Source organism: Channa argus, chromosome 10 (genome assembly GCF_033026475.1).
Source record: "Channa argus isolate prfri chromosome 10, Channa argus male v1.0, whole genome shotgun sequence".
Lineage (NCBI taxonomy): Eukaryota > Metazoa > Chordata > Actinopteri > Anabantiformes > Channidae > Channa > Channa argus.
The window spans coordinates 25,011,151-25,032,954 of NC_090206.1; the positions used below are offsets into that span (position 1 = coordinate 25,011,151).

The 21,804-nt window shown below is 42.0% G+C and overlaps 1 protein-coding gene across 1 annotated transcript; it reads left to right on the forward strand.

Annotated features, from left to right (window-relative positions):
* The first annotated feature begins 937 nt into the window (after positions 1–937).
* mtnr1al (melatonin receptor type 1A like) lies at positions 938–21,802 on the forward strand. The gene is made up of 2 exons (XM_067519490.1): positions 938–1,607; positions 16,461–21,802. Exons 1-2 carry the CDS (start codon positions 1,328–1,330, stop codon positions 17,228–17,230), a joined length of 1,050 nt encoding a protein of 349 aa, XP_067375591.1. The 5' UTR covers positions 938–1,327; the 3' UTR covers positions 17,231–21,802.
* Positions 21,803–21,804: the final 2 nt, after the last annotated feature.

Below are 21,804 nucleotides of genomic sequence, written 5' to 3' on the forward strand. Positions count from 1 at the left end.
TTGTCTTTTTATACCCCAGCTCCCACCTTCTTCTAACTCGTCTCCTTCTCTTGTTTTGGACCAGTGCCGATGGTCCGGATCCACCATCGTACACACCTCTGTGCTGATTTGCTTTGATTTGAGCTGTCATGTGTCTGTGCATCAGGTTCGTGCAAAAAGGAGCCAATAATTGTATTATTTTTCATTATTCACTCAGCGTTCTTGATGTTTTCATAGTTTCTGTCACTTCTTTCTTTTTAAAAGTAGTTACAGTTATGAACATCTCTTGTATCACTTAGAATCGAGCCTTAAGCGAATGAAAGGCTGCAGTTATGGTTATAAGTGCTGATTTTATATAATAGCCTTAATAAATTTAGTCAAGATGTGACTGGCTGCCATCCAGCTGCTAAATATCTGCCCCAATCTCATTACCCTGTGTCCTGTTTTTTAAATGAATGATGTTTAAGTCTGTAATATCACTGACTCATGCTGTTTGGTTTTGGTTACAGACACACTTAAGCTTAATTCTGGATAAGGTGTTAATTCCTCTAATGGACATGTTTTTGGAATTGATGCAAAGGCCAAGGTTTCTTACTGCCAACGGTCTAAATGGACCATAAGGGTCCAGGGCAAGTGGTCCATCATCTGGAGGAGGCAATGAGGAGCTGAGCGAGAAAGAGATGCAGGGAGAGGGTGAGCATCAACGGGAAAGGTGGAAAACTTGTACAGATAAAACAAAAGTAGAAAAGAAGAAAAGAAGTAAAAGAGTCGAGGGAGAGTGAATCACTGGTGGGTGGAATGGTGGCACAGAAACGTGTGAACACACATTTATAGAAAACCAGCGAGAGAGAGATAGAGACAGACACATACACACACTCACATAGACAGAGACCGACACAGGGAGAGAGAGAGACACACACAGACACACAGAGAGACAGAGACAGAGAGAGAGAGAGAGAGAGCGCATCATTGGTGGACGCCTTAAAGCGCGTAACAGTTTCATGCTTCTGAGTCTGAGACACTGCATGTGAAGCTGAATGAAGCTGCAGTCGTGGAAGATTTCTGAATGAAACAGTCCTCCAGCTGAAACGAGCAGCTTGAAAAGGTCCAATCTGCAGTTTTCTTTTTACTAACTTCAGCTGGAACCAAAGCGGAACAAACTAACGGGTCAGAATTGTCTTTGTACGGTTAAAATACGGTGATTTTGCAGAGAAATCCGTCCCTGAATGTTGTTAACGGAAGATTCACTGAGTGTAAATGTCCAAATCAAAGGGCGCCCTGCTCCGCTCCTCTTGCGCTCAGCCATGTGCACAGTCTCCAGGCAAACGTAGCGTGGCAGCCATGCGTTATGCTGAATGGACCGAACCCGATGCGATTCGTCGACCCGAGGCACCTTCCGCAACTGATGTCCCTGGAGGACAATGAGCCCACTTTGGTGGAGGGGACCCTGGATCCCCGCAACTCCACGCACGCAGGGGAGGAAGGCGCCCCGGGTCCGCACTACAACTCCTTCCCGTGGGTGGTGACTCTGCTGGCCGGTGTTCTGATCACGACCATCGTGGTGGATGTTATCGGGAACCTGCTGGTCATCGTGTCCGTGTTCAGGAACAGGAAACTCAGGAAAGCAGGTGAAGCTGTTGCGCCCGTGTAAAAGCTTAAAAACACTGACACAATTACAATTACTGCACTTTAGTTCTAAGTGCATGATCATGATTATGAAAGTTAGTAAATCTTTACAGTTCTTGTATTTTGTTTCTGCAGGCAGTGCGTCCATAAACACTCTAAAGCTTCAGTTTTATGACATCCATCCATTATCTTTAACCGCGTATCCTGTTCAGGGTCACAGGGGGCTGGAGCCTGTCCAAAAGTTGTGTCCATCCTGGACAGGTCTCCCCTCTATATCAGGGCCCACTTTTATGACATTTCTATAATAGTACAATATTATTAGAAATACTTGAATTTAGTCATCACATACAGTAAATTAAATTCCCCAACAGGAATATTTTAAGAAATTCAAGACGTGGATATTGTGAAACTTACAGAACTACACCAGGTCAGTTTTTTGGCTTTGTTGTGTCTCTGTCGCTGTCTGGTGTTTCCCCTCAGTGACACACTGATGAGATGATCGGATGGCAAACACTGTGTGACATGTTGTAGTTTTACTGAGACCCAGGATTTTGGCTCCTGGTCAAGGATGGTGAAAATTAAAGGTGGTGACGCTACAGTTAGTGAGTCACTGCAATCGATGTAAATCTGATAGTGGATCTAGACTCTAAAGACTAAAACTAAAAGACTAAAAGCACTTAGGAAAGATAAACACCATTTGCACTTAGACAGCAATACATTAATAAGTTGTTTGGCCAATAATAATCTTGAGATGCTCCAATCCTAATATTCCAGGTAGTAAAATGACTTCCTGGCCTCCGCCTGCCATTATATGACTGCTGATATTAGAGAAACGTGTGTGTAATAGCCCTCAGGGTTTGCGGGTCAAAACCCTCCAGAGCTGGTAGAAAGTGGAGGAAAGTGGAGCGCTGCCTCCTTTTTGAGCGTCTGAACGAGGATGAGGTGTTTGGTTCAGTTCCTAATCCTGTTACTGTGCCAGCGGACTCGGGGAGGAACTAGAGGTTGCGCTGGGAAGATGCTGCACAGGGAAATTAATGCTAGAGGTTAATCTGACGAAAGACGTGTCATCAGAGCCTGAGTATAACATCACTTTTGTTTTTTATGCATCTAAAAGCTTAGTGTTTGTTCACTTTGTCTTCTCTGCGTTAGAGTGGGAGGTGTGTACATTTTGGAAGTGTCGTAGTGGCATCGGGTATTTCAGTAGAAGAAGGCATCACATTCACGTTGGCAGAGTGTCACCAACAGCTTTAGGGTGATACAAAAAAGGAAACATGTCCTGTGACAGACAGATAAAAAGCAGTTTTGAATGGCCACGCTGGAAGATGAGGCGGAGACAGGATGCCAGTGAAATAAGGGGGATAACGGGTCTCATTCTCAGGCAATTTCCCCTGGAGCAAGTTCTGCCACTTTACAAGAAGAGCGACAAACAGCGTAAATAATGAAAAAGTGAGCAAGAAGGAGAAAATTCAAACTGTTTCCTGCATCCACACGCTTAGTCGCTCAAAACGAAGAAATGTCTCACTAATTCACGATAAGACCAGTGGGAAAATGTGTTTGTTCAGTGTGTTTGTGCAGCTGTGAAACACCCAACATATTAAGGGACCGGATCGGTGGAAACCGTTTCTGGGTTACATGTACAGTACTTCAGCTTAAAGTTCTGACCTTCTTCACAAGCAAATCCAGCTACTGATGTGCTGCAAATGTTCACATGTAGAGTAGAACATTCTTTTTCTGCCGAAATCCAACCTGGTTCTAATCTCATGTGTGTGCATCTAAATTTGCATTTAAATGAGCCCGTTTGAACTTGCTCAGCAAACACACACGCAACGTGAATTTCCTGAGTGAGTGAAGAGCAAAGAGATTAGAATGAAAAGGTTTACGGGTCAACGTGCGTTCAACTTTCAGCGAGGCGCTGGATTTTAACACCCGGGTAAACGCACGCAAAGGGCAGCGTGGAAGTGGCTGGATGTGCGAGCTAATTATCTGGTTGCAGCTTTACAGCTCCACACTTATTAACGGTGACAAATGAGCATAAATCGATGCATAAACGGCCACATTCTGTCACTCATCCCAGGTTTCGAGCGTCTGTCAGAAAAGCCATTTGTTTCCTGCTCTTCCTAAACCAGATGATCTCTAAAATGAATGACTGAAGATGGAAAAGAGAACAAATTGTCCTGCTCACCGATCGCCTTCCCACCCCCTTCTCTCTCTCTCTCTCTCTCTCTACCCCATTTCTCCTGTGACCACATCGTGAAAACTCTTGTCTAAATTCATCTCTTGCCTCCCCAATTCTTCTCTCCCCTTTCCTGCCTTTTTCCCCTCCATCTTTTCCATTTGATTTATTCTCCTCCCCTTTTTCAATCACGCTCCTTTCCTCTTAATTACTCCCTGGCTCTGTCAGATGTTGCATCTCACATCTCCTCTTGATTCGCACTCTTTTGTCTCCTCCGCTTTCTTCTCCTGCTGCTGAACTCCTGCTCTTTCCCTCAGTTTCCCACCCTCCTCTTCCATCCATCTTCTCTCTCCGTCTGCCCCATCTGAGACAAACCTGGTCATTAGTCGAGTACTGTCACAGTTCAGGATGTTAGAAAATCAACAGATTACCTTCGTGTGAACAGCCCCTGTAAAATCCCATCTAGGACAGTGGTTGAATGAAAATAGCTGTAATTGTTAACATCTAAAAAGGGCAATTATCATGTCAATGCACAGGCTTATTTATACTGCCTCACTTCTCCGTTCAGCTCTCAGAGGAATTGCACAAATGCAGGTGAAACTGCATTGTGTTTATCATCGCAGGTTGAACTCAATCGCCGTCCCTGAATCTGAAAACTGAATCCAGCCGGAAATCAATTTGCTGAGATGTAAATGGCTTTGACAGGTTTCACTGCTCTGGCTGGTGGATCAGCGGTTCTCAGCCTTGTCATAGACAGAGGACGTGCCCTCCTGGATGGAGTAATCCACAGAAGACTGGTCTCTTAATGAACTCGAAATGTCACCAAAGCCCATTCATGAGCATGCATTTTTAATACATCTAGACTTATTAATGTCATTAATAACACAATTATGCATTAAATGTTACTGTTAATGTTAAGTGCTGGTCTCCAGCCAAGAGAGGAGCTTCACTGCAGCCAGCTGCTGCAAAAGCTGCTCAAATTGTATGAAAGTGCACTGTAGTGTGTATAACATCACTCAAAGGTCCTCGAAGCTTTTACACACTTTGCCTTTCAGGGAGTCAGAATCCAGACTTTGCATGTGATCTGGCAGTTGATGCCTTAGCGCTGATAAAAGCAAAGAGGCCTGTTTTTATTGCAAAACATGTTACGGTTTAAACTGGCACAAAGAAACACTGGGGGACGTAAACTGAACAACGAAGGCGCCGCATTTATGTGTTAACAACGCACTGAATTAGTTTTTTTTTTTTTAAGAAATCGGGGGGTTGAATTTACTTTCACATTTACAGTTGTTTAACAGTAGCTTGAAGCAGAAGAATCTTGAGAAATGCACTGGGTATAGTTTTTCATGCATCATACACCTCCATGTCCGGCATACTTGACAAGTCCCCAAGTGTCCTGACTATGGCTTAAATAAACAGTCTGTAGTCCCGATGTCCTGCTGTTGGAAGTGTTTAACAGATGAAATATTCCCTCAACAATCAGAGTGACAATTCCCACGGCACATCAAATATACTTTAAAAGTTGAACCGCAGATCAAATCATTCAGCCGACTTTGTCACAGTTTGCTGCTGTCTAGTCAGCAACGTGTCCAAAAAGGCAGTTGTCCACCAATCAAAGCGTCAGTGGGTCCTGTCATGTGTGGAATTGTCTTTGAGCAAGACACCGAACTTCAGCTACAGTAGCTGCATGGCAGCTCCCCCATCAGTGTGTGTTGGTAGTGAACATGGTAGAATGAGAAGCAGTGCAAAGTGCTTTCGTTACCTAAAGGTAAAAAAGTAGCATGCAGGTGCAGACCATTTACCAGGAAAAACACTTAGTTTAACTTCTCTTTCTCTGCATCCTCTTGTCTTTGATTCTTTATTGTTTTCTCTACATATTGAAAAAGAAAAGACCCTGTCACTCTGCTTAAAGCTGTTTTCACTTGATGGGAGGTTTTTGGGCGTCTTTTCTGCCTTTGTGTGCAGCTTCATGGTAAGACACTCACTTACCACGAAGACACTCACTTACCACGAAGACACTCACTTACCACGAAGACACTCACTTACCACGAAGACACTCACTTACCACGAAGACACTCACTTACCATGAAGAGTTACAAAATGATCCCAAAATGAGGCCAAATTTCAAACTGGAGACAAACAAGAACCCAAAACGTTTTAACAGACACAAAACGATCAAACATAACTAAGATAACTAAATGCAAAATAACTACAAGCAAAATCAGTAAAAACTAAATGGAAAATAACCTAAAACATTCACAAAATGACCAAAACAGACACATGAAAAATAATAGACAAAAAAACAACCAACACAATATGACTTAGAGAACACAAATGACTAAAGACCAACACAATAACTAAAACAGCAGCACAAAATTATTATTATTAATGACAAAAAAAGAACAATATGACAGAAAACTGACATAATGCAACTCAAAACAACACAGAATGAGCAAAGGTCAACAACAGTGAGCCATGTACATATATCACACACAAGTTAATAAGTTGTAAATGAACAGGATAATACATCATCTTTAAACAGTGGGACGGTGGGTGGTGGCGTCACTTCCTGCAGCATGACGAGTAGAAGCTGAGCAGATGGCTGTTCTCTTGGCCCGACACCGAATCTGCAACCAACCGGTCCGACAGCTGTAAAGCAGCAGGAAGGAGGGTCTGCTCTGAAATGCCACCCACCGAGGGGATTCACGACTCCTCTTTGACCTTCAATTTCATGTCAACATCTCAACACACATCCCAGCTCCCTCTGAGGAGCTCACTGAGCCTGGAGGGCTACTCGGAAGAAACTTGTGAAAAAAAGTGAAATGTCGGCAGAAAAGTTGGTGTCGCATGTGGGGATCATATCCTCAACACACATGAGCAATTGTACACGTTGAATCTGGAACCCTGTTGTCTATTAATATATTAAATCAACCTTTTTTTAACCTGCTGTAGTTTGGTTTTGACATCGCATCCTCGGTTTTAGAGATTTGGGAAAGAATTGGCGTCAGGTGATCAGAGCAATCAGTTCAGGGTAAACATTATTTTAGTCAAATCATTTTCCATGTTTGTCTCTGAGTCACAGCAGGCTAGAGCTGAGTTAGCCACTACAACTTATACACACTTTAAACTATCATACAAGAATTATTTTGGAATGAGCTAATATTTTTTTTAATTAACTCAACGCATATCTTATAAGATATCTTATCTTATATAAAAATATCTTAGTTTTATATTCTTCAGCTAATTCAACGTGAATGTGTTTGTTTTTATGCTCAGACCTTAAAAAGAGTTCTGACATGTTTTACCTTAAAACATTTCTAGGAGTTGGATCACAATAAATTGAGTTGATTAAAAAAAAAAAAAAAAAAAGGCGTATTGGAAGATTTCCCACCATATGTTGTTCAAGAATTTAAGCTTTTAGAATAATGTTGTTTTTTTGTAGGTTAAAGCAAAATGTCTCGGTGGAAACTGGTTGTGCCTTCAATATATAGTCAATTAGGTCATTGTGGTTTATTTTCTCCATGAAAAACAACCATGATGAAAACGAGCGTTGAGTTCAGCTCCTGCCCCTGAACACAGACACTGGGAGGAGCCGAACACGATTGTGTTGTCCTCACTTTAGCACCATGTGTCCAGCTTTGTCATTTTAGCTGCACAACTGATTTTCAGTTTGAAGAGTTAAGCCTTCAAATAGACTGAGCCAGTTTGCCATGTCCTTAACTTTACAGGAATAACAATAATGATTAATAAATAAACACTTTAATTAGAATGAATCAAACTAACAAGACTGAGGTTTACACAATACAACTACCTGACTTGTTCAATAAACTGATAAATCTACATCAACGAGCATCAACAATTTCTAATCTGGGTAACATTTAAGCTTTAACGAAGATTGAAATTTTGTTCTTGATTTGACATAAAGCAGCACTTTAATTCGTGTTTTGAGTTGAAACAAGTTACATTTTGCGGAACTGATCACTTGGTCACATTCTTCTGCCACATGATTTTTTTTTTCTACCTTTTACAATTGCACTTTATTCATGAGACCACTTTTACATGATCTTCATTTAAGTGTAACAGTTTTACAAATTTCACAGGCAAAAAAAAAAGGTGGGTCAACAATGACCCCCCCCCCATTTAAGACTTAACACCAGGTGGAAAAACTTTCACTTCATCCTTGATTAAAAATTTCAAGTCTGTTGCTTTGGGCCACACTGACTAAAGGATCATTTTAAAATGTTCACCTGCATCTACACGTTGCTTTGGGGATTTAAAGTGAATATAAGAATTCAGATCTGTGTGACTCAGAATGGAGGTGGAGTTTTCTTACTCTAATAGCAGGAACCTGTGGTGAAGTGCTGCACTAAAGCCATTAGTAGCTTATACATTAAATATATGTATCATTTATCAGATGAGCCCTTGTAGGTGTTTGTGGTTTGCTCTCGTACAAGTTTGAATTGATTGGTTTATCTAATTAGCAAATGCTTTGATGCTTGTAATGGTGTTACGGATCAATTTGACCAGCCTTGTGGAAATGCTGGTAAAGGTGTCTAATTAGACGGAATGACTGACTTTGCATTACGAGAGGATGGTGTTTGAGGGGAAGTCGTGTAACAACATGGAGCCGAGTTACACAGAACAAACAGAGCGGTGGCAGCTGAACAAGCCTTGGGTCAGATGCCAGAAGTGTTTTCACGGCCTCGCTTCACCACTCTAACAGCAATGGGGGGGTTTAGCATCTAGTCCTGAGCTTGATAATATGTCTGGCACCTTGTTTACAGTAATGATGGCCTGGACAAATGTAGAATCTAAAAGTCTACTCGCTTTCTTCTTGGTTCTTTTTCAGCTCTTCAGTTCAGCTGAGGAGGGTTTGGAAACAGGCCAAAGATGAGTCTATTGTTTTTCATATTATGGTACATCACGTCTTTTGTGCACTGTATATCTGGACCTGTTTTCTTATGTCCCGAATCAGTATCGAGCATCCGGTCCGATCCTGTCTTTGTGTACTTGAGTACTCGTAAAACGTGAATCTGCACAGGTGGACAGGTGAAGAAAAATGTCTGTGGTTTGGAGCTGTTTTTAGATAATCGATAGCACAAAAGTAAAGCTGACAAACTATGCTGTTCTAAAGCCGTAAGATCTAGTTACTAAGAGTCATACTCATGTTTTACAAACGTTTAATATTTGTGACTGACATCAGCAACATTGACGGTTTTATATAGAATCTACAAAGTTACCCAAAGTTCACTTTGTTTTCCAAAGGTTTTCATATTTCTGTGGAGACTCTAAGGTCCATGTTGTCCACGCTTCTCCATCCCGGATCTCACCCTAAATCTGTGCTTTATTCGTCTTTTTCTTCTCCATTTTGTTCTCTTCAAAGTTGCTCTATTTTTAAAACACTGGTCATCACTATATTATTTGTTTTGGCAGAAGAACAAATTTCTGTTCTCACAGGATTTGCTTAACTGCAGTGGATGGAAGAGGATCCTACTGTCCAGCAACTCATCCTAGAAACAAAACAGGTTAGTTGTTGTCTCAGTGCTCAGTATTGGCGAGTACTCAAATGAAAATACTTGTACTCAGTCTGGGAAAAGGTGCTATGGGGACAAACATAAAATACAATTAGTAAATGTGTCTGGAAAAAGATGCTGAGTATTTAATGAAGCAGCAGGTGAGCTCGGCGTCAGAGAGGCAAAGGTTCTCTAGACAACATTTAACTGGACTCAAATCAAAAGACAAATGCTTCATCATAAAATCTTTAGCAGAAAGACTCATCTCTGAACATTGTGTCATCACCCCTACTGCCAAATGAACGGTGCTGCTGTGGTACAATTTTTCAGTGATTTCAGACGTGAGATTGACTTGTACTGGAGCGGCAGCGCAACTTCTATCCGTGGAGAATTTAAACTCTGGCGACAAAACGGTGCAACTTCCGGTTGCACAGACAGCAGAGGAAAGATGTTACAACAACAACAGCAGGTGGCAGGAAGCTCACCAGCCCAGTGGGCTGTGAACATGTGCTCTGCTGCAGTCGGGGACATGCAGACACGGCTTCCCTCGTCCCCCTGACATCATGTCTGATGAGCCTGACCTGATCCCGGCCACCTGCCCGACTCTGCCCGGCTGCAGCACACCTGCCCGAGGATTCAGACGCTCTGGTGAGCTGCCACAGCTCTGTGATTTATTTTTTTCTAATTTCCTTGAACCGCTCAGCTTTTCCATCATTCGCTGTAATTCTGTCTGTGAATTCAGTGTTGGTGAGGAGACAACTGCCGCTGGAGGCACTCAAGGCCCAACTACTGGGCTCATCTTTAACCTCACACCCCCAGATGCTGACTCTAAAACTAAACTTCATCTATAAGTGTCTCTGCTGTGGGAGGGACATGTACACTGCACGGTTTAACCCAATAAAATCGACAAGCACTACACCAGCAGTAGCTTTATCATTTTAGAATAACATTTTTAGCTCCTGCAGGCTTAAAAAGAGCTGTGTGAAGTTTGTAGCATTGCTTTTTCATTTGTGGAGATTGGTGAATGCTGGTACCCAGCACACAGGTCTGAACTGCGGTTTATTTGAACAGTCTCTGAAACAAGGGGACCCAGCTGCAAAAAGGCATTTTAGTCTTTAGTTTACTTGCTTGCCGAGCTTTGGGAAGTAACTGATGGACATTGCTCTGGTAAATGGAGGAGATGGGGGCAGGGGCTTCAAAGGTCAGGTTATATACAGAACCAGTGGTGGATTTGGGTTTTGTGAGGGTCCAGGGCTAAAGTAAAAGGGGCACCTGATATCAGTGGGGAACAATGAGACAGATTTTAACCGTGTTAACTCTATGATGGTGGCACCCAAAGGACACCTCATTGGGTGCGGGCACCTTAGATGGAACTTTATATTGTTTGCTCTACTACGGGGGAAACTTAGAGGGCACCTGATTGCATTTGGTCTTTTAGGGCACTTTATTGTGTGAGGACCCCTTGCGGGTCCAGCCCCAAACAAGAAAATTGCATGTAGAGCAACTTTTGGTAGAAATATGTCAACCATATGTGTTGGAATGAAGAGTGGAACAACGTGTCTGACTGATGTGCTTCTAGTAGTTTTTGAACAAATGAACAAGCTGGAGATGTTGCAGCGACACTGTATCATTTTGTATAATTTGGTGACACGTCACATCTACAATGGTTTCTACTCAATTTTCAAGTACAATATGCATCTATACAACATATTCCATCCATCTCCTGTTCAGGTTCCCAGCTGTCATAAGGGGAGAAGAGGGCTACACCCTGCACAGGTCTCTAGTTTGCCATCGAGTCTCTAGTATCGAGGCCAATACAGTGAGACATACACAGACAGACAACACTCACATTTACCAATTAACCTAACATGAATGTCTTTGGACTGTGGGAGGAAACTGGAGCAACCACGGGGAGGACATGGAAACTACACACTGGCTGGGATTGGAACCAGGGACTTTCTAGCTGTGAGCCGGCAACGCTAACCACTCCCCCACCGTGCCGCCCAGAAGTTGTAGCTTCTGGAAAGTTATGCTGCAACCACATAGTGAACAGTAGGATTTAATTATTCATGTTTTTTTTTGCTGGACAACATGCTGTTTGCCAGACCCTGTGTGTTGGCTCCCCCCTCAGGGTAACTGGAATGGCCTCATTTAATTCAATAAGTGGATTCAAATACTGTACGAACTTACAACTGTGGGCCGGTGTAATTGGACTGTGGTTGGGGAAAAACAGTAAAACCTCTTAGGATGTTCACCTTTCAGCCTTTTGACCTCGTTTCATGTCAATGATCTGTGAGTTGTTGAACCACTAGAAGGCGTCTGTTTTTTTCTACTCAAATACTGTTTTACCTTTTTAAACATCAGTTTCAAATTAATTTAAACAGAAATTATGAAAATTCAGTTTCCTTAGGTCAAGACCCTCTAAACTATCCTGACCTCTCTCTTGTAAACTGCTCTTCCTTTACAATATTCCAGTATGATCCAGAAATGTCCGTTAAAGTCAGGTGGAAAATGTGAAAATGTGTGTTTTTGTGAAACCTTGTGTCTCTGTGTGAGTGACATCAGGGTTTGCTGCTGTTTGCTGACGCAACAGCAGAGTAAAGGAACGAAGGCGAGACTCTTGATTTTGAACAGGCTCTCTGTGGTTACAAGACGCTCCACGGTGCTATTGTGTGGCTGCCGGAAACTCAAGAAACTTATCTGATTAGATTTTAAAGCGACTCACTGCATGAATTTACATTTCGTTGCGGAGAAAAAAAACCAAACAGTGTCTTTGAAACCACTGTAGCGTTTCAGTTCATTCTGGAGGCAAAGATCACGGCAGCCTGATACAAATCATTGCTAATTAATTCATCGTTTGTCTCAGTGAAGAGGCTAATTAGCATAGCTGGTCGGGTTTAATTTATCATTAGGGAGCTTAGCTACTTGTCTGACTGTTGGTAAAATGTGAAGGTCACTGTGTGCTTTCTATCTGCTATGATTTTTTGACTTTATATTCAGGAGTAAAAGGTGCCCTGTGCAATTTTCTTGTAAAACAAATGAATCAAGGCCATTTCCTTCCATATGTCATAGCAAAATGTTTTTTTTCTTAATCCTACACTGACTGCATTCATGTTTATTTGCTAGGTAGAGACGTAGTAATAAAAAATAGAAAAAAACAGCTTCACAGCAATAATAGCAGTGAAAAAACCCTCAGTGGAGCTTTAAGTTGTCTTTAATATGGCAATGACTCGTTTTTAAAATGTAAAATGAGATTAATGGGAGGACATCATTCTCATCAAAAACCCAATGCATTAAGTGTTTATTCCTCAATGAAACATACAACATAGTTGATGTGGTTGATAATAATCACCAGGTGGAGTTTAAAGTGATAGGAACCCGTCACTATCGCTCGCTGATGCGTTTTTCTTCTCTATCGGATGTGGTTCGCTGGTACAACTGGTACAGGGAGGGAGGCTAGTAGAGAGAAAGCGGAGGTCAGGTCTTGTGTTTTCATGAACTGCTTTAATTGCCTTTTGACTCGCTGACTTCCTGTTCCTGTTAACCACACAGTAAGAGTTGTCCACCTGAGAGCTGCTGCAGCTGCTGTGTGTTAAACACTAACACCAAACCGCACAAACGCTTCATAAACACCACAATTAGAACGTCACAGCGGAGAATCGGTCGACACTCTTAGAATCACTCACATTGTCGAGCACAGGTGAGCTGACGGGTCATTATCACAAAAAACATGTTAACGGTGTTTTAAAAGGACCATGTTGACAGCACTAGTGTTTTTAGATTTAGTTTAAACGTTGCTTTTAATTTTTAATTAGTGACATACAATTAGCCTTTAAAACACATCCATCCATCCTTTGTCTTTTTAACCACTTCTCCTGTTCAGGGTCATGGGGGGTGGCAGTCTGTCCCAGCTGTCATGGGGTCAGACTCAGAGAGTCATGCACAGACAGACAGACAGACATTCACATGCCTACGGGCAATTTATTGCCACCGATTAACTTAACGTGCATGTCTTTGGACTGTGGGAGGAAATCTGAGGAAACCCACACAAGCAATGGGGAGATACATGCGAACTCCACACAGAAAGACTGCAGGTGGCCAGGGATTCGAATCGGGGACCTTCTGGCTGTGAGGTGGCAGCACTAACCGCTCCCTCACCGTGCTCCCACTTTAAATGTGTGTTCTCTTTGAATTAGTATTTTCATACGAGTGCAAGTGCAGCATTTCAGTGCTGAGGTCATAACAACAGCTAACACTTCTGTATGAAACACCTTCAAACAGCAGGAATGTATATGTGCATAACATGGCCCCAATGAAAGTCCTCTAACACTGACAGCATGGCTCGTCCTCACGGATTAACACAGCTGCAAAGGTCAAACACTAATAAAGACAGAAGCACTGACTAATACATATTGACTGGCGGTTAACAAGCGACCTGTCTGTCTGCTCTCAGCCACAGCTTATCCATAGTCAGCTTTTTGTGACAAGGCGTTGTCACGCAGAATACAATAAATGAAGCACCTTCATAATGAAGACAGAGTCAGAGGGTGATAAATACTGAATGACATCACATAGTTTAGCAGGTAGAACAAGGTGATATTAATGCTGCCACAGTTAATGACCACACTTCACTCTGGGTGTGAAGATAGATGCACTTTGAAGACGGATTCCTCCAACAAAACATATCAGTTACAGCAGCTGCCAAGTGAGCAGACACACCTTGCATTTCAACTCGATGACAAGATGACAGACACACACACACACAGTAGTTAGTCAGTCCTAATTGGAGCATCTGCTGAGGGCCTGAGGACTGTAGTCTGGATGTAAATGGATCACAGCTGAAGACGAAGGTCGGACTACACGTCAAGTGCAACCAGTCGTGAAGGTGACGCCAGAAGCTGGTTGATATACTGGTTAGAAAATGACAGAGTGAGGGACTTGGTGGTACAATAAATCAATAAACAGGTCACAGAAAACCACTCTCATTTACGTCTAATGGCACTTAGTATCTGCTGAGCGCTTTGGTTTTATTAGTCCACGTTGAGGGTATCTGCATCTCAGATTTCCACCAAAAAATATTTAACTGATGTGTGGGTGGTCTGGGGCCGCTGTCAACAACATTATCATATGGATTCGGATCCGACCGTCCTGACAGCGACCCAGAGCCAGAACATAAATCCGATCTAACAACCACGTACGCAAGTGGCCCAGATCTGATGTTCATGTTAATCTAACATAAAACATTGGAGATCAAAGTAAATTCCTCTTGTTTCATAGCAGTCCATGCAATAGTTGTCGAGATATTAAAGTCAGAAATATGATTGTCTATAAAACCTCAATGCAAGTGGAACTTCGATGAAGGTGGATGGTTTCCTTATCATTAATGATCTGTTTGTGGCGCATTTAATGTAAGTTACTGCAACCGGACGTACTGTTGCTGAGTGGTGAATACTGTCCAACTGGAGCAGTGGACATAAATGCTGATTGGCTCACTGGTCAGATAGAACCCTGACCCACCGTTTCCTTCCCTGCCTTCTTCCAACAGACAAGGACAGTAACAGAATCAATGAATTCAATTGATAATCAATGACGAACTGAAAATGAAAGAGTAATACAACATGACAGCAGGCAGAGCTGCACATGGTCACAAAAAACTGCTCAGTCTGGGTTTTCAGCCTCCCTGAAGAGGAAATGCCTGAATTGGACTTTGAATGGATTTCATTTGACTGGAGGGTAAATATAACCGGGATAGCGAAGTGCTCTCCACGCTAGTGCATCACAGGAACAGGACAGTATCATAAAAGGAGCTTTGGTCCAATAATATAAATGGTAAGAAAATAGAATTGAAATGCAGTGTGGTTCACGTGGGGGGACGGGTAAATGTTAAACTCCTAAATCAGGACCTCAAACTTCATTTCCCTGTGTGGGAGACCTTTACAGCACATCTGCCGAGTGAGATTTTTTTTCTTTTTATTGAAAAAGAAATTGGCCCGAGCAAAAAAAAACAAACAAACAAAAAAAAACCCTTGAAAAACAGCCAATTCCACCTGCAGGAGTGTGTAATACAAAGCAGTGTTTACTGCTCTCTGGAGAAACAGCAATGTTTTTTTAGATGAGTTGTGGTCAGAGTGTCCAGGAGCAGCTTTGCACTTAGCCTGAGGTAATGATGATGGAAGCAGCAGTGATGGGGTGTGAGGAGGGAACAGCACCCGACCAGCAGCTTGTTTTCCTGGGTTTTTTCCTGCTTTATTCGTCTGTTTGTTGGGAAGCTATTTTCGTTTGCTGCCCTTCCGTGTTCGCTGTTTGTGTTCTGCTCCGTTTCTTCTTTCTTCTCATCTTCTTTTCACATTTGTTGACTCCAAATCTCGCAGGCTGCCTTTCACTGTTTACTTCAAAGTAAAGAACAGCTACACCTGCTACATCTCCCATCCTTTAGTACTGATGATGTCTGTCAGAAAGGACAGTTTGCATCAGTGCAAAAATGAAGATGAAATATGTTTTTGAGACTAAGGTAGGACTGGTTTACTGCCACCAGCTCATGCAGTGCATCCACTGCGTGTACCTGTACACTCATTTCTGCAGCCAGAATCAGATTTATTACCAGGTGTACTGACAACTTCCAAGGTGAAAAAAAAAAGGATTCCCTAATAATTTTTATTAAAAAAAATTACTATGCTTAAATTTGTAGTTTAAATGAAACTTTAATGACGTAATCCTCAAAGCACAATTTTCTAAATGATTTCTATTTTTAACAATGCACTAAAAACCAACCAGAAACTGCTTTGAATCAGACCTAAAGTCCATCAGTCTGCAGCCTAAATTAGCTCATTCATCTGTGCTGTGGACCTGCTGGTTCATCCAACTGTTTGGTTGAGGAAATTTGGAACAAACGTTGCCCCAGATGGTCTGAATCTCCAGAGTTTCACTAAAGATCTTAGGTTCTTGCTTACGTCAGATCATCAAACAGAGGTATAGAGACCAAACCAATCCTTTCTGGACAGCAAGTGAATTTCATACCTGTGGTCAAGACTAAACACAAAATCGTACAGCACAATTTAAAATAAATCTGATTCACATCATTTTAAAACAAGATAAATAAATATAATTCACTTCTTTGCTCTACTCATTGTCTCCTGTATCTGACCCACCTTCCTCCTCTCATTCTGCAGGAAATGCCTTCGTGGTGAGCCTGGCTCTTGCTGATCTGGTGGTGGCCATCTATCCCTACCCGCTGGTCCTGACCGCCATCTTCCACGACGGCTGGATCGCCGGCTACATCCACTGTCAGATCAGCGGCTTCCTCATGGGCCTCAGCGTCATCGGCTCCATCTTCAACATCACCGGCATCGCCATCAACCGCTATTGCTACATCTGCCACAGCCTCAAGTATGACAAAGTCTTCTCCAGCAGCAACACTATGTGCTACGTCGTGCTGGTTTGGGCGCTCACCATCCTGGCCATCGTGCCCAACTGGTTTGTTGAGTCGCTGCAGTACGACCCGCGCGTTTACTCCTGCACCTTCGCCCAGTCGGTCAGCTCGCTGTACACCATCACTGTGGTGGTGGTGCACTTCATTCTGCCCATCAGTATTGTCACCTACTGTTACCTGCGCATCTGGATTCTTGTTATCCAGGTGAGGCGGAGGGTCAAGCCAGACTCGCGACCGAAGCTTAAGCCGCACGACCTCCGCAACTTCCTCACCATGTTTGTGGTGTTTGTGCTCTTTGCTGTCTGCTGGGCGCCGCTGAACCTGATCGGCCTGGCTGTGGCCCTGGACTCCGGGCTGAGCCGAGCGATACCGGAGTGGCTGTTTACGGCCAGCTACTTCATGGCCTACTTCAACAGCTGCCTCAACGCCGTCGTCTATGGCGTCTTGAACCACAACTTCAGGAAGGAATACAAGAGGATCGTCCTGGTCATCTTCAAGTTGCATTGCTGAGACGATGTACACAAGCTTTGTCTTGTCCCAACCTCTGGACAAGACTCTATACAACAGAGGTTGAATTAAAGTTTAAGAACTAGTCCTTCAAGAAAAAAATCACGGTAGTACATAAGAAAGAAAAAAGTATTTATAACAGGAGAGAAGACGTGAAGGATGAGGATGAAGTCAAATAACTGATGCCACACTGGGAGTTATCAATAATGCCTTCAGGGAAATTGAGAGACTTACATGTATAAATACAGAGAGAGGGAGGCAGAGACCCGGACCCAGAGACTTTGGCAGTAACTCTTAGTAATGTCTTATCACGACTTCTTTGGTAATGAAGTCATAAACTACTGTTGTTACCTGTGTTTCTACCAACTTCGTACTGCAGTTTGATGTTGGACTTATCCGCCACCAAAACACTGTGATCAACGTCTCCCCTCTGACATATTTTACCTCTCTGTGAAATAGAAGAAGGAAAAAAACTCCAGTGCTCTTAGTTTTTCAAAGGACGAGAAAATGTAATATGTTCAAAGTAGAGCTGATTTCACAACAAAGACAGTTTTTTTTTTTTTTTTTACAGATTAAGAAAGAAAAGTATTAAGTAGTGTGAGGCACTCTCCAATTAAGGAATGATTAAAGGTGCTACATGCACATGTCTAGAACGTTTAGGTTTAACATTAAGTCCAGAAGGGTCTTTTCAGCTTAATGTGGTCCCACTTGTTTACACTAATGACTTTTAAATTTGAGGTTTGAGGTTTATGAACTGGGACAAATACAGATGAGAGTTTGAGGGATGGAGGTGAAAGAGTTGGACCAGTAATAAATGTGATTACTTCAGGCTCAGCAAATAATCTGACTTTGACACTGACCTGACTTGAAATTCTCCTATAAAAATAGACAGGGCTGAGACATTTCTGTCGACAATCCAATACTTTTCCCGACTACAAGCATTAGAGAGAAGTAAATATTGATATGAAGCCATGCTGAGCGGCTGCTCCTTCTACAGCACAAAGTTATTTACTGTATGACCTTCCTTAACTGAGGTGGACATGTGAGCACTACGTGTTTTAATTTAACTCTGTAGTCAGTTAGCTACGATGTGGGTCTCACAATTCAACCCCGTCTCCTAGAAATTCTGTTTAGTTTCACAACTAAACTGGAAAGTTTTGTATGTTTTCCTCTGAGATCTCCAGCACGTCCTGTGAACATATCAGAATATGTTGACACGTAAATGCAAATATATCGATACTGAACATATTTAAGGTGGTGCACAGTCTATCCGTGCTTTTGTGCACAGCATCGGGGTATTGTCTTGTTTGACAGGACCCTGCATATTAACAGCGGCTCCCTGAACACTACAATTCATATCATGTACAACATAATGTCAGCTGGATATGTCTTCTCTTCCTGCTGGAAGTGAAAATATAATTTGCCTTTGTGTGCTGGGTTTTACTTTAAGAAAGCAACAAGCTCTCCTCTGCAGCTGGGGTGTTCAGGGACAGTACGGACGGTGGGTTTGCACAAAATCACCAGATTGAGCAGGATTCACTGAAAAATGACTGTGATAACAACATTGTGAAATTCTGGAGGGTGTGAAATTTTTTTAGGTTTTAAAAAACAAGCAACCAAACTTCAAATGAATGAATGAAACAACCGAAATCCACAATGCGTTTTCTACATTTCGAATAAGGTTATTTAACCACTGCATTAACAAGTTCTTCTTATTGTCATCTTATCGTCTGGCTTGACGGCACCCGACTGGAAAATTAGCTTCACCCGCTGCTCATTGCTACAAATCAACTAGAATTCACATAATAATAGTGAATGGAAACTATGGCAGCAGGGTGGATTTTCCGATGTCATGTTCTTACCTATTAAGGAAAGTTGCAATAGCTTCACATGTGCTGAGGGGCCCAGAATTACTTGTTAAAAAGGAAAGTCGTTTATTATTTATTGGTTATGAAGTAAGAATTTTCTTAGCACCAACATTCGGGACTGTGGTTCGTGACTGGACAAAGACTTTTCTTCTACCTCTTGAGTTTTCTTTTCTCTGGCAAACACTGTGTTGGTAGTGTTGTTTTGTGTCCATTTGTCCTCTGGGACTGTCTCGCCCCTTCACATCAACAGTTTCTTTTACCCGAGACAGGAGCAGCACAGCAGTGTTAGGGTTTCTCCACCTCTGCGCCTGTGTTGATGTGCTGTGACGATTTAAAGACGTTTCCTCACACTTGTGAGCCCAGATGTGTTTGTGTGTAAGATGTTTAAACGAACTAAAAGAAAAAGGGGAAAAAAGACAAAACATTGTGTCCATTCAGAAGCAATATTGTGTCGTCACCCATCATACTTGTTCATTTCAGTTCCCAAAACACACACATACTGTACATTTGAATACTAAATCTAAACAGATGAGAGTTTTCTGACCACATCACTGTGCTGCAAACTCCTGGAAAGTGGAAGTTGAATGTTGCATATGTATGAAAAAGCAGAGCGTAGCAGCTGTGATAATCTGCCTGTGCTTCAGTCCCATTTTAATGAGCCGCGTATTTGTATCAGGCTCTTCTGAGACCAGTTCTTCGCCGTTTAAAAAGGTCCACCAAGGACTTTTTTAATTGGTAACAGAGCCAGCTGTTGGAGGCAGAGAGTCTGTGGAAGCTTTGTGTTCTTGCCAAAAAGTTGTTGCTTCCAAATTCACTCACAGGACTTTAAGGGGGAATTTAAAGGCAAATGTTTGGTTTTTTTCTACAGATTAACGTTGATCATTTGCAGGCAAAACAAAGTCCAAAGAGAGGAAGGGGAAGAGCTTAGAGCTTTAAAGCTACTTAATGGATATTCTCAAATAACTCTCAGCAGTTAAGTAAAGTCAGTAAGTAAGTCAATTTCAGTAAAGTATTTCTTTACATGGTTTACTACAAGACTGACATGCAAATCAAATTAGACTGACAGTGTTGTCATTTGTGTAACTAAGGGAATTTCCCTTTTTTTAGTGTGAATCAATTGACCTCTGGTTCAGTTTCCCCCCTTTGTGTGCTTCATTGATCTGACCACGATCTGGCCCAAAACAGCTCCTGCTTAACAAAGAGTTGACAGTGTGTTTTTTTGAAAAATGTGCAGCGGTGCTGGATTTTCAGGATGTGCATTCAGCATCTGCTGCCAGAGTTTTGTTGGTTTATTGCCCAGACAATCACCATTGTTCTTTGGAGTTACACTCTCTCTTGACCTCGGCTCATCTGCTGCTCCAGCCACTAAGACAAGAGGGGAGAAAAACAGCCTCAGCTGCAGACACACACACTGTGTAGTAATTCAACCGACACACACACCAGGTGGCAGGTCGCTTTCTATCGCTTAAAGTGGGTGTGGAATATCTTTGAACATATGAACAATTTTCTATGCATGATATCAATTAATACACAGAAGCAATTAAGAATTTTAGGATAATGTCTAAAGAAGTAAAAAAAGTAGCTGAACGTCATCTCAAATTGAACTTTGGTTCTTGACCCTCATCTTTGTGTGAAGTCCGAAAAGACTCCACACACCAGACAACCAACGACGACATTTTAGTCCCAAACTAAAGATTTTAAACAGCTTTTTTAAGCGCTTTTAATCCTTCACACTCTTTTCTAAAACTGAGCAAAAATAGTATGAAAGTTTAACATTTAATGTTTTAGATGACTAAATTACAAATAACTTTTGTGTCAGCTGCAAATATAACCATGTTCTAGTGTACAGCATAGTGTAACTTCAGAATGAAATGACTTTTTTGTTTAAACGTGTTAAATTTCAGCTATAAGTTTTTTAAAAGCATTGACACATCTGCACAGTTTACACATTTCTTTCACCTGCAAATCACAAAAAAAAACAAAACATGAACTAGGTAATGACAGTGGCCCCTGAATGAAATAATGATGGGGTTGATTACGAGGAGCCAGGTGAAGTGGGTTTATCTGGAGAACGAGACAATGTTCAAGATCCGTCCAACTTATAGAGAAATGAGGTAAAAGAGTGAAAACTCCTCTTTGCAGTGATAAAAGCAAGTCGCTACATGGACCCACATCTGGGGTCCATGTAGCTGTGGCATGTTTGGGACACAGAATCAGAAACATCTGGAGCACTGACATTTTATATGATACAACAGCTGCCTTTTACCTTTAGTGATGGAAATATAAAGTTCTCTATAGTTTTTCTCGATTTTACGTGTTAAAAATCAGTTGCTTGCTGTTGTTTGTTTGTGTGTTTTGGGATACAGAAAAAAACTACTGTGTAAAGCAAAGTGTGTGCGTGTGGCTGAAGCCCACAGTTAATGAGAATGTACGTGTTTTTCCTTTCATACGGCGTTTTGCACATCGCTGGGGAGAACGTGTCCACTGAATGTCTGTAATGATGATGACAACAAAAGAAATCAAATGAGCCCTGGAAAACATGTCTTAATAAAAGAACTGTAAGACGCCGTCTCAGCCATTTTTTTATTTTCAGGAACACATTTGGATGTAGATCAAGATTAACGGTTTTGTGCTTGTCCCTAAATGCATCGCCACAGCAGAACACGCTCCGCATGTTGATTTGTCATGTGTTTTCATGCCTGGTGACCT

Excerpts from the sequence above, each read along its gene's own strand:
- mtnr1al (XM_067519490.1), top strand. The coding sequence starts at position 1,328 with ATGCTGAATGGACCGAACCCGATGCGATTCGTCGACCCGAGGCACCTT. Across the intron at positions 1,608-16,460 it reads CAGGAAACTCAGGAAAGCAG|GAAATGCCTTCGTGGTGAGC; the intron begins GTGAAGCTGTTG and ends CTCATTCTGCAG.